Source organism: Zingiber officinale, chromosome 4B (assembly GCF_018446385.1).
Source record: "Zingiber officinale cultivar Zhangliang chromosome 4B, Zo_v1.1, whole genome shotgun sequence".
In the NCBI taxonomy this organism is placed as follows: Eukaryota; Viridiplantae; Streptophyta; class Magnoliopsida; order Zingiberales; family Zingiberaceae; genus Zingiber; species Zingiber officinale.
Window position 1 is genome coordinate 129752823 of NC_055993.1, and position 13975 is coordinate 129766797.

A 13975-nucleotide genomic window follows, 5' to 3' on the forward strand; every position below is an offset into this window, starting at 1 on the left:
AAGCTTTGTTGGTAAATATTTTCTCAATTTTGAACAAGCTTTTTGAACAATAACTTGGAAAGAAAAAAAAATAAACTTCACTAAATTTTCAAAAGACTTTGAAAAGTATATAAAAAAATATTAAGAAAGTCTAAGACTATTTTTAAAAAATATTGAAACGAATAATGAATTCCAAAATACTTAACGGGCAAGGAGGAGCAATAAGTTTAAACTTTAATGTCCAAGCATGAGTCGAGTTAAATTGATTGCAAGTTAACTAAGTTCTTTGAGTAAGGTATCAGAGCCCTAAAGTGCAAGTTGAGTAACCCTAAAAATCAAACACTTAATTTCTTGGCCACATATCTAACCATCTAGCTACTAGCTGATTGCCTAGAAGACAACAGCTTTCACTTGGTTAGTCAAGTTAAGTCAATAGATCCAATTAGATTTGACTAGGGCTGGAAGACTTGACTTGATTACTGTAAATTAGGTATTTAACGCCCAGACTCATATTGATGCATAGATATAAGCATTCTTGAGTCCAGGCTGTACCCTATGCATCTCACACCATTCTAAGTTTTTCAAGCACAATCAAGGTAAGTCTAGGTGTTTGTGAGATGCTCTGGTTGAATTCTAGGGGGACATGATTTCTAAGGTAAAGCCTAGGCTAAGTCCATATTTGAAAGTCTAGTAAAATTGGAATTTTGAAACCAAAATTTTCCTAGAATTTTTAAAACACAAGATGATTTTGAAAACAAGTAAAACATTTAAGAATAAAGGTAGGAAACTGATTTAAAAATCAAAATCTATTCTACCCAACATATTCCTATTTACCTTCTAAGTGCACTGAACTCAAGTTCAGATAAGGATTTTGTGAAAATGTCAGCTAAGTTTGATTTGGCCTCAACATAGTTGTGTACAATTTCACCCTTGGCTACATGATCCCTTACAAAATGGTGTTTTACCTCTATGTGTTTAGTCCTTGAGTGGTGAATTAGATTTTTGGTTAGATTAATTGAACTCATATTGTCAATTAAAATTTTTATATTTTTGCATTCTAGTTGATAGTCTCTTAGTGTATGCATCATCCACAAAAGTTGAGAAGCACACTCTCCTAGGGCTATGTATTCAGCTTCAGTAGTGGATAGAGCAACACAATGTTGCTTTCTGCTTGACCAACTTACTAGGCACTGACCTAGAATTTGGCAGCTACCACTTGTGCTTTTTCTGTCTAGTTTACACCCGATATAGTCTCAATCAGAATAGCCAAAAGGTCAAAGGTGCAAGTTCTAGGGTACCAAAGTCCTACATTTAGGGTACCTTTAATGTACCTAACTATCCTTTTAACATATGTTAGGTGCGACTCTTTTGCACAAGATTGGTATCTTACGCACATACCTACTGCAAATAATATATCGGGTTGACTTACAGTTAGATAGAGTAAGCTACCTATTGCACTTCTATAGTACTTTGGGTATACTGGTTTTCCTTCTGGGTCAGAGTCAATGTTGATGTTAGTTGCCATTGGAGTATTTATAATTTTTGAATTTTTCATGTAAAATTTTTTAATTAATTCCTTAGCATATTTAGTTTGATAAATATATATTTCATTTTTGGTTTGTTTGATTTGTAAGCCTAAGGAAAAGTTAAGTTCCCCAACCAAACTCATTTCAAATTCATTTTCCATTAGTTTAAAAAATTCTTTTAAAAGTTTAGAGTTGGTTGAGCCAAAAATTATATCATCAACATAGATTTGGGCTATGAAGATGTCTTTTTCTACGGTTTTTACAAATAGGGTCGAATCTATTTGACCTTGATTAAAGCCTTTGGATATTAAGTAATTGGATAACCGTTCGTACCATACCCTAGGTGCTTGCTTTAATCCATATAATGTCTTTTTCAATCTAAATACATGGTTTGGGTTGTCTAAGTCCTCAAACCCTGGAGGTTGACTTACATATACTTCTTCCTTAATAAACTCATTCAAAAAGGCTGACTTGACATCCATTTGATATAATCTAAATCCTTTATGTGTTGCATAAGTCAGTAGCATCCTAATGGATTCGAGTCTAGCTACTGGTGCATAGGTTTTGTCATAGTCCAAACCTTCAACCTAGTTGAACCCTTTGGCTACTAGTCTTGCCTTATTTCTCACTATATCACCCTGATCATCTAATTTGTTCCTAAATACCCATTTGGTGTCAATTATGGACTTATCTACGGGTTTAGGTACAAGTTCCCAGACTTGGTTTCTATCAAATTGGACTAATTCTTCCTGTATAGCAATGATCCAGTCTGGATCAGGTAGGGCTTCTTCAATGGTCTTAGGTTCAATCTTAGAAATAAGGGCAATCTGACTCAGTTTTCTATAGGAATATCTAGTTCTGACTCCTAGGTTTGGATCACTCAAAATTTAGTCAGGTGGGTGAGAAGTACTTACTCTTGTTGGTCTTATATTTGGGTCAAAAGTTTATTCCTCTGGTTTATTAGTGTTAGATTGAATTTCATCATCTTCAATAATTCTTGGGTTAAGATTTTCTGTATTATTTTCATTTGTTATTTTATTATCTTCATCAAATATTATATTTATCGTTTCTTCAACTTTTAGGGTATGTTTGTTGTACACTCTATATGCCCTACTGGTTGTTGAATACCCTAAAAATATTCCTAGAGTTATTTTTGATGAAAATTTTCCTAAGTAGTCTTTAGTGTTTAAAATGTGTACTTTACATCCAAAAACTTTTAAATAATTTAGATTAGGGATTTTATTATAATATATTCCATAAGGTGTTTTATTATGAGATTTGTTAATTAAGATTCTATTTTGTACATAACATGCTGTGTTTATCGCTTCAGCCCAGAATTGGTTGGATAGTTTGTATTCATTTAACATAGTCCTAGCGGCTTCTTATAGGGTTCGGTTTTTACGTTCTACTAGGTCATTTTGTTGGGGGGTCCTAGGGCAAGAGTATTCATGTTGATACCCATTAATTTCACAAAATTCAGTAAAGTTGTGATTTTCAAATTCCCCCTTCCCCCCGTGGTCACTTCTAATTATTTTTATTTGAGTGTCTTTTTCATTTTCTATTAGTTTACAGAAGATTTTAAATACTTCAAAGGTTTCACTTTTATTTTTTATAAATTTTACCCAAGTAAATCTTGAGTAATCATCGATTATCACTAAGCAATATTGATTTTTACTTAGTGACTTAGCTCCATGTGAATCAAACAAGTCTAGGTGAAGGAGCTCAAGTATTGAGGTTGTTCTATTAAGGTTGGTTAATTTATGGTTTGCCTTAGTTTGTTTACCTTGTTGACAAGCATTACAGGTTGAATTTTCAATAAATTTTAATTTGGGCAAACCTCTAACTAGACCATTTTGACTCATTTTTGCAATGAGTCTAGTGTGAGTGTGTCCCAGTCTTCTGTGTCACAACTCAATTTCCTCCTGTTGTGTTAGAAAACACTTATTGAGGATGTTGGTAGGTTAATGGTGTAGACATTATCTCTCCTAGTGCCCTTAAGTATTATTTCAGGATTATCAATATTTTTAACTATACATTCAGATTTTGTAAAGTTAACTGAATAACCACTATCACACAATTGACTTATACTGAGTAAATTAAAGTTAAAATTTTCAACTAGTAACACTTTTTGAATAATAAAATCATATTTGAGTTCGATGTTACCTCTTCCAATTACCTTAAGTTTGTCGTCGTTGCCGAATGCAACAAACCCTAAATTCTTTAATTTGAGCTTTGTGAACTTTAATTTATCTCCAGTCATATGTCTGGAGCATCCACTATCCAATATCCACTGATCCAATTCTTTATGTTCCTACACATAAAGTAGTTGAATTGGACTCTATTTGATGAAAAGAAAGTGAAGTGATTAAGTTTGAGTTAGTATTGGGATTTTGAAACAGTATTAAGTTAATTAAAGTTTTGAAAAGTGTTTAAGTTAATTAAATTTTGAAAGAGTATAATTTTTTTGAAAAAGTATTAAATTAATTGAGTTTTTGAAAAAGTATTTAAGTTTTGAAAAAATATTTAAGTTAATTTAATTTTGAAAAAATTATTAAGTTAATTTAATTTTGAAAAAATTATTAAGTTAATTTAATTTTGAAAAAGTATTTAAGTTAATTTAATTTTGAAAAATTATTAAGTTAATTTAATTTTGAAAAAATTATTAAATTTTGAAAAATACTTTAAGTTAATTAACTTTTGAAAACATTAAGTTAATTAAGTTTGAAAAATAGTTAAGTTAATTGAATTAAGTTAATTAAATAAAAAATATAATTTAATTTAATTGTGAATTTTGATTTAGCTCAATTTTGAAAATTAAGTTAATTTCAAATATAATTTTGAATTTGAATTTGAATTTTAATTTGAGTTTCTTTTTTAGTTTTTAGTCCTTAGTCATCTCACCCGATTTAAGTTTTCAATCAGGGAATCCTATAATTTTATGAGATGAGTTAGATTTAATTATAGGGTTAGGTTTAACTTTGTGTTAGATTCATGTTTAGCTTTGGGTTCAACAAATAGACATTCTTCGGATAAACTTCTGGGTTATGGTGAGTCACAAGGACATCATTAAAATAACCATGACTTCGAGGTTTTCCAAATAGTCCTACCCATTGAACTTAGTACAAAACCTTGGTCTAACGGGTTAGGATCCATACAAGGTAGCTTCGGTCAGTTCCACTTAGCCAAATGCACCAGGTCGAAGCCATATCTTCCTAGACATGCGATGACTAAGCTTCCCCAACGTACTATCATCCAATACTTCACCAGTACCATGAGTCAAGTTAAACCTAGCCCTTTTTATTCTAACCTTAATTACCCTACCGGGTAGTCTACTCTTGGTTACCCTTGTCGGGTAGATTAAGTTTTGGAGGTGCCAGCTATTCTGAAGCCTGCCCTTGGATTTTTTTTTAAGATTTTTGTAAAAACTTAATTTCATAAATTTGAATTTTTTATTTAATTTGGATTTTAATTTGAATTTTAAATTTAATTTTAATTTAAATTTTTATTTTAACGCTAATTTTAATTTTAATTTAAATTTTAATTTAAATTTTGGATTTTGGATTTTAATTTAATTTTATTTTTATTTTTTTTCTTCTAGCTCCCCCTGGATCATAACCTCGATATGGTCTATCGAGGTAATGTATTCGATCCTTAGGGACCCAATATTGACCAAGTCCAACTTGATTAATCAGGTTGGACTTGGGTACCCATGCTTGGACTGATTTGCTATTTAGTCTGTTTACTAAGGATAGATAAGATCTATATTTCTTTTTGGTTTTATATCCTAGCCCAGTTTTATTGTAAACGACTCTTTGTGTCCCAAGAATTAGGTCAAGGTTCTTAGAGCCCAAAAAAAACCGTTCCAATGTCTTTTCCAAATCCTTGACCTGATTTTTCAGATTGGAATTTTCTTCCTCAAGTTTTTGAACTTGAGTTGAATTTCCAGTCTGAGCTGGGTCAAGCAAGGTTTTGGAATTAGTCACTTCTTTAAGAAATGCTACTTCCTTTAGAAGTAACTTGACCCTAAGGTTTGATTTTTCTAATTTGCGTAATAAATAATTAACTAAATTATTAAGTCGAGGAATACTTACAGCGGTGTCAGGCCCTTCAGAAACGGATACAGATCCGTGGCTTTATTCGGACTTGGCTTCTGATTCGCTCTCGCTCTCGGACACAACGATCTGGTCCCGGGCCATCAGTGCGAGGAGACTCGTCTGATCAAGTTCATCGTCAGTATCTTCTTCTGAGGATTCGTCCCATGTCGCCTTCAACACCTCCTTTTTCCTCTACGTCTTTACATCCTTCTGATTTAGGCAGTTGGCCTTGATGTGCCCTTTCTGGTTGCACCCGTAGCAAGTTACCTTGAACTTGACTTTTGAGCTTGGTTGACTCTCCTTGGATTGGACTGCTTTCTTTAGGTCTCTCTTGTTGAAGCCCTTCTTCTTCTTGTAGAGCTTCTTCACAAGATTCACGAGTTCGGAGGTTAATTCGTCGTCTTCATCGTCTGAGTCGGGTTCATCTTCCGACTCCGGTTCAGTTCTTTGCCGTGATCTTGGTTCGCGTGTTCGACTGGTACCTGCAACCAAAGCAATACCCTTCTCGGTTGGCTGTGTATTAGTCTGTTCATGCCGTTCGAATTCAGAAAATAATTCATCTAGACTAATGGAAGATAAGTCCTTGGAGACTTTGTAGGCATCTACCATTGAGGCCCACAATGTACTCCTTGGAAAAGCATTTAGAGCGTACCTTATAATATCCCGATTTTCGACTTTCTGCCCGATCGCATGGAGGGAGTTGAGAATGTCTTGTATGCGAGCATGGAGTTGACTTGTTGTCTCTCCTTCTTGCATCTTTATATTATATAATTTATTAAATAACAAATCTCTCTTACTAACCTTGGTGTCGGAGGTGCCCTCGTGGAGTTCGATCAGCTTCTCCCATAGCTCTTTTGCGTCGGAGAACGGTCCAACTCTGTTGAGCTCTTCCTTGGTCAGTCCGCACTGGAGGGTGCAGGTCGCTCTGGCATCGGCTTCCACCTTCTTGATTAGGGTCGGTTCCCATTTTTCGCAGGGTGTAGGCTTGCCGTCTTCATCGGTTGGTAGTTGCAATCCCGTCTTGATGATCATTCATGTTTCGAACTGGATTTTAAGGAACATTTCCATTCGTCCCTTCCAGTACCCGAAATCTTCTCCGGTGAAGAGCGGGGGTCGAACGGTGCTGAAACCCTCTTGTTGGGCCATTGATAGTATGTAAAAATAAAAGGGAAAAGAAACGTCCCAAGACTAGGTCTTGGATTAGCAGTGCGGAAAATAAAGTTAAGATTACGAGCTCGAGTGGTGTTGCACCAACTTCGAGCAAAAACCGATTTGTAAAAAGAATTAGAATGTAGCTATTAAGCTAGATTCTAATTGACTCCATAAAATTGAAAACACCATGAAGAAAAAATTGCGTGATTGGTGGTTGCACCAGATCAACGCGACCCCGCTCTGATACTAATTGTTGGATCGAGAAGCGCTAGATGAGGGGTGAATAGCGCTCATGGCTATTTCGTTTCGAAATCGTAAAATATGGATAATTAAATGCAACGGAAATAAAAGATAAAACAAGAACACACGCAAACACAGGATGTTTACTTGGTTCGGAGCCTGTGACGACTCCTACTCCAAGGCCCGCGATCGTTGATCGCTTTCTATGGGCAACTACTATAAGCTCGGTAAAAGGTTACAAATGAATTACAATCAATGCAGTAATTAAAAAAGCAATTATACCGACGATAGAATGGTTGTTTCGGATCTTCGAGTCGTCGGGAACTTGTAGCAGCACTTCAGGGTGTTTTTGAAGCAGCACGTTGTAGCTTGATCACTTAGAAATTGTTGTTCTGAGCTGCTGCCTCGACCCCTCTTTTATACTGTGCTGGAGGCGCCTCCAAGCCTGTCCAAGGTACCTCCAGCCCGTCGAGTCGCACGGGTGGATCAGCACAGACCAGGTCGAACCTTAGCTGGTTCAAGGTGCCTTCAAGCCTCCTCAAGGCGCCTTCCAGCCTTGGTCCGAGGCACCTCCAGCTTCATCCGAGGAGCCTCCACCCCCTAGGACTTTTACCTGAAGCTCTCGACCCGCCAAGACTTTCCGCATAGGGTTACCACCCTCTATGACCTAGGGTTACCACCCCCTAGGGTTTTCCACCTGCCTAACCGCAGCTAGGACTCTTGCCTAAGTACACGTAGGACTTTTCTTACAAGCTCATTCAAACTGTTAGATCACAAGACGACTTAACTTTGAACCCTTTGCCATTATCAAAACTCGGGTTCGATCGTCTGATGCTTCCTACACCAACACATTTTTTAATTTTTCAATTTCTCATTCTCTAATTCTAAATTATCGTACATTTCTAGTGGACATGTTTTTACTAAGTTTAACTTCAACTCATTATTCTCCTTTTCTAATTTAACTAAGTCTTTAGTGAGAACTTTTATGAATTGAAAGGACTGCTTAGGAGTCAGATTATGTACCTCACTTACCTCTATTTCTGATGCTCCCCCTTCATCGCAGCTTCCTTCTTCTGATGATCCTCCCCCTTCATCTATGCTCATTTATGAGCTGGTCTCATCTTCTACTATTTGATGGTTGGCCATCAGTGCTAATCCTGAGAAGGCTTCCACTTCAGACTCGAAGGATGAAGATTCATCCCATGTAGCCTTCAGGCTCTTGCGCTTTGAGGACGTCAGTCTTTTGTACTTTTCCTTTTTATTGTTCTTTTTCTTCATCTTCGGGCAGTCATCCTTGATGTGTCCTTCCTCATTGCAGTTGTAGCATCATACCGTCCTTTTGTTGCGTTGATGCTTCCTCGACTGCGATCTAAATTTATTAGTTTTAATAAATTTATTTAACTTCCTTACCAATAGTGCTGCTTCGGTTTCATCGATCGACGCTTTGGAGTCGGGATCGTCCATCTCGGCTTGTAGGGCAACGTTGAGGTTTGTCTTCTCTACTTGTTTAGGCTCTGCAATTCGAGACTCGTGAAGTTCGAATGTAGAAAACAGATTTTCTAAAGTACTTACCTCAAAGTCCTTAGAGATGTAATATGCATTTACTAAGAATGCCCATTCTAGAGACCTTGGGAAGGCGTTGAGCGTGTACCGGATCGAGTCTCAGTTTGTTACCGATTCTCCGAGGTTGTTCAGTTGCGTTATCAGCTCCTTAATTCTCGCTTGAAGTTGCGCTACCTTTTCGCTGTTGTTCATCGGAGATTTGTCAGCTGAGTCCGGAGGATGTCCCGCCTTACTAACTTCGCTTCTGAAGTGCCTTTGTGGAGCTCCAAGAATTTTTCCCAGAGGTCTTTAACGGAGTCGTATCTTCCGATCCGACTTACCTCCTGGGGCGGCAGGACGCTAAGCAGGTGAAATTCCACCTTTCTGTTGGCCACGAAATCGCCTTGCTCCTTTTTCGTCCATTAATACTCTTCTTTGTCTTTTGGAGCTTTAAAACCAAATTTCATAGTTAGAAGAATGTCAAAATCCGTTTTAAAAAATACCTCCATTCTTCGCTTCCATGTAGCAAAGTCTTCGTCGAATTTCGGGGGTTGAATGCTTGTTTCGGCCATCATCTTGATCTTTATGCTTCAGTCGACGATTAGTCCTTCTGAGACTGTCTTGCTATGATACCACTTGTTCGTGCAGCGGAGCTGGTAAAAGGGGAGGGATGAATTGCCTGTAAAATAAAAATACCTTCCTCAAACTTTCAACTCGAAAAATAGCAACAATAATAAAAGAAATAACAGAAATAAACAATAAGAGAAAGGACCCAGACTTTTGACTTGGTTACAACCAAGAAGGTTGTTAATCCAAGGCGATTGAAAATGCGCACTAGAAAAGTCTCCTTCTCTGAAAGCGGGGAAGCCTTTTACACATTAGAAGCTCAAACAGCTGATAGGAAGTTGATACATAGTTGATTGAATAATTTCCTAGCTCTAGGGGCCTTTATATAGCTCCTGGAAACTCTATCTCGAGTCTTGAGGGCGCCTCCAAAGGGCTTGAGGGGGCCTCCAAGGAGTTTGATCGGATAAAATTCTATCCGATTACAAACGACCACTTTGGCCAGGTCGAAGGCGCCTCTAATGGCCTTGAAGGCGCCCTGGACAAGGTTGAGGGAGCCTTCAAGGCAATGAAGGCACCTCCATGCCTGCAGTTAGCGCAGGCACCTTCAGCAATTCATTGAAGGCGGCTCCAGCTAGCTTTTCCAGCTCCTTTTGACTTGTTCTCTTCTTCTAAGGCTCCGAATGTATGGGTGATTGCGGCCAACCGAAATAGGGCTCACTCGAATCTAATTTTCGGCCTTCTCCTCGAGCAGGCTTCCAACCCGACTTCTCGTCCCTCGAACACTGCGCACGTTTTCTCGTCCACCAGTGTACTATTCCGCAACTCTCTCGTCCTTCGGATGCACCGAGCCCGTCGGCTCCCTTCCCGTGCCATCCTTCTCGCTAGCTGCGTCTTCCGCTCGACTTCTAGCACTCCTAAGCTCCTGCACACTTAGACACAAGGATCAAATAACAAACATGACCTAACCTAACTTGGTTGATCACATCAAAACAACCACGGGGTCCAACAATACAACCTTCAGAACTTGATATATGCATTATTAGTTCCTAGTGATGTCATTCGAGTTGATAATTGCTCTAGCGATCTTCTTGGATCTCATGAATCGTATATTTTAGCCACATCTTGATCAGTTTATTATTGTCTTCATTAATGATATGTTGTTCTATTCTAGAGACAGAGAGGAGCATAGATAACATTTGAGGACAGCACTGTAGATTCTGCAAGACCGAAAACTATTTGCAAAGTTCAGTAAGTGCGAGTTTTAACTAGAGAGGGTAGCATTTCTGGACCACATCATTTTGAATGAAGGGGTAGAAGTTGATCCATCAAAGGTAGAGGCCGTGAAAGAATGGTTGGTAACCAGGAATGCATTCGAGATTCATAATTTCTTAGACTTAATTGGCTATTATCAAAAATTTATCAAGGGATTTTTTTTTCAAGTATTATAGTACCACTGATAGTGTTGATGAAAAAGAATGTTAGGTACGAGTGGGGAGCAAACTATCAAAGGAGGTTTGACAAATTGAAGCAAATACTTACAACAACACCAGTGTTAGCTATGCTCTCAGGGCAAAGGGGACTTTGTGTTGTTTACTCACGCTTCTAAGCTTGGTTTGGGCGCAGTTTTATGCAACATGAGAGAGTTATTGTCTATACATCTAGAAAGTTGAAGTTGCATGAGAAGAATTAATTGACTCATGACCTAGAGTTAGTGATAGTTGTTTTTACCTTGAAATCTAGAGACACTACTTATACGGTGAGAAGTTCAAGATATTAACCGATCACAAGAGTCTCAAGTACTGTTTCACACAAAAGAGCTAAACATGAGGCAAAGACGTTGGTTAAAGCTTGTAAAGGACTATAATTGTGAGATTAGCTACCACCCAGGAAAAGCTAATGTCGTTGCAAACACCCTAAGTCAAAAGACAATAGTTGTATCACAATTGGTAGTACAAAAACCTCTACGCACACAAATTTAAAGATTTGGATTGGAGATTTATGCGAGGGGCAGTGCTCCACGATTGTCTACTTGTCTACTTTAACAATGCAACCTACTCTGAGAGACCGTATTCGAGATGAGCAAGCCTCCGATGCGCAACTGTAAAAGTAGAGGTAGCAAGATGAGGCCAAGGGGCATGCACTTTATACAATTGAGGATGATATCGTTAAGTTTAGAGGTCATCTTTGGGCGCTAGGATCGTACATCTTATGAGTCGATGTGATGACTGAGACTCATTCCACTCCGTATTCCATTCATCCAGGGAATACAAAGATGTACCAAGATTTACAGCAATTGTATTGGTGGTCGGGTATGAAATGAGATATTGTACATTTTGTATATGAATGACTAACATGTCAGCAGGTTAAGGCTGAACACTAGATGTCAATGGGGCTTAAGCCACTCCCTATTCCCCAGTGAAAGTGGGAGAATGTCATGATGGATTTCATAGTTGGGCTACCACAGACAGAAAGAGGATCCAATGCTATATGGGTGATAGTTGACCGTCTCACCAAGTCTACACATTTTTTGCCAGTGAAGATGACTTTCTCCATGATGTAGTATGCAAAGTTATATATTTAGGGAGATAGTCAAATTGCATGGCATTCTAATCTCTATAGTGTCAGACAGAGACCAACGATTCACTTCATCTTTATGGGAGAGTCTCCATTCTACCATGGGGATGAAGTTATTGTTTAGTACAATATTTCACACATAGATAGACGGTCAGTCCAAAAGGGCGATATAGATTTTAGAGGATCTAGCTACTTTGAGCATACATGATAGACTATCCAGGAAGTTGGGAGAATAAACTACTGCTTGTGGAGTTTACCTATAACAACAGTTTCCAGTTGACTATATATATGGCTCCATATGAAGCCTTATATGAGAGGAAATGCATATCTCCCATCAATTGGGACAAAGCAGTGGAAAGAACATAGGTGGGCCTGAGTATCATACAACAGACAACAACAATAGTAGTCAGAATATGAGATCGGATGAAGACTACACAAAATAGGCAAAAAAAAGTTATGTAGATAAAATGAGAAGAGACCTCGAGTTTGCAATTGGTGACTATGTCTTCATGAAGATAGCACCCATGAAGGGTGTTATGCGATTTGGGAGGAAGGGCAAGCTCAGTTTGAGGTTTATTGGGCTATTCAAGATCCTAGATAGAGTGGGAATATTGACATATAGAGTGACAATACCATCGAATCTTGTAGGGTTGCATAATATGTTCCACGTGTCGATGCTGAGGTATACATGTCGAACCCTTCTCATGTACTGAGTTACGAGTCATTGCAGCTTACACCAAACTTGTTCTACGAGGAGAAGCCTACGCAAATCTTAGGCAAACAAGAGAAGAAGCTATGGAACAAGATGATCATGATAGTCAAAGTCAAATGGCTGAATCACTCTGACGAGGAGGCCACTTAGGAAATTGAGTCTGACATCAGGAGTCATTACCCAGAGTTGTTCGGTAAATTTTAAATTTCAAGAATGAATTTAATTTAGGGGGGAGGAATTGTAGCATTAAAATAAATAAATGATAAAATAAATAAAATGCATGCAGGTGGTGTAATTTATGTAATTAATGTTTTAACTAATACATTAACGGGTCAGACCCAATTTGCATAATTTGCATTAAATAGATAATTTCTTAGCATGCTATTTAAGGAGGGAGCGAGAAGGAAATCTAGGGTTTCTTTTCTTCAACCTTTGTGTCACCACGTTCATCCTTAGGAAACCCCAGAGAAAATGTCCCAAAAGTTTGAGAAATTGAAGGAGAAAGTGGTCAGATCGTCTCCCACCATCCCCTACACCTCGCTCGATTTTTCACACGCTAAAACATTAAGGCAAGGTTTCTAATATTTATTTTGGCATTATATGGGTCATAATATGGATGTTTTGATGTTTGATGCATGATTTATTGATAACGAGTACGTCTTTCAATCATTGCAACATTTTGTTGAAGTTCTACACTACAGATAAAATGAGGAGAGACCTCGAGTTTGCAATTGGTGACCATGTCTTCATGAAGATAGCACCAATGAAGGATGTTATGCAATTTGGGAGGAAGGGCAAGCTCAGTCTGAGGTTCATTGGGTCATTGAAGATCCTAGATAGAGTGGGAATATTGACATACAGAGTGGTGATACTGCCGAATCTTGCAGAGGTACACAATGTGTTCTATGTGTCGATACTGAGAAAGTACGTGTCGAACCCTTCGCATGTACTGAGTTATGAGTCATTGCAACTTATACCAAACTTATCCTATGAGGAGAAGCCTATTCAGATCTTAGGTAGACAAGAGAGGAAGTTATGGAACAAGACAATCAAGATGGTCAAAATCAAATGGCTAAATCACTTCGACAAGGAGGCCACTTGGGAAACTGAGTCAAACATGAGGGGACCCAGAACTATTCGTTAAGTTTTAAATTTCAAGGACAAAATTCATTTAAGGAGAGAGGAATTATAGTATTAAAAAAATAAAAAAAATAATGATAATAAAACTAAATAAAATGTGAGTTGTGTAATTTATATAATTAATGTTAAACTAATGCATTAACGGTCTGACCCAATTTGCATCAAACAGATAATTCCTTAGTGGAGTGAAGGAATTCTAGGGTTTTTTCTTCAACCTTTGTGACGCCACCTTCATCCTTAGGAAATCCCCGAGTAAATATCCCAATAGTTTGAGAAATTGAAGGAGAAAGTGGTCGGATCATCTCCCGTCGTCCCCTACACCTCGCTCGATTTTTCGCACATTAAAACGCTAAGACAAAATTTCTAACATTTATTTTTGCACTATATGGGTCATAATATGGATGTTTTGATACTTGATATATGATTTATTGATAATGAGTATATTTTTC

At 37.7% G+C, this 13975-nt stretch overlaps 1 protein-coding gene across 1 annotated transcript; it reads left to right on the forward strand.

Annotated features, from left to right (window-relative positions):
* The first annotated feature begins 12857 nt into the window (after window positions 1-12857).
* On the forward strand, window positions 12858-13530 carry LOC121978679. Its single transcript, XM_042530986.1, has 2 exons — window positions 12858-12960; window positions 13088-13530. Exons 1-2 carry the CDS (start codon window positions 12858-12860, stop codon window positions 13528-13530), a joined length of 546 nt encoding a protein of 181 aa, XP_042386920.1.
* The last annotated feature ends 445 nt before the right edge of the window (window positions 13531-13975 follow it).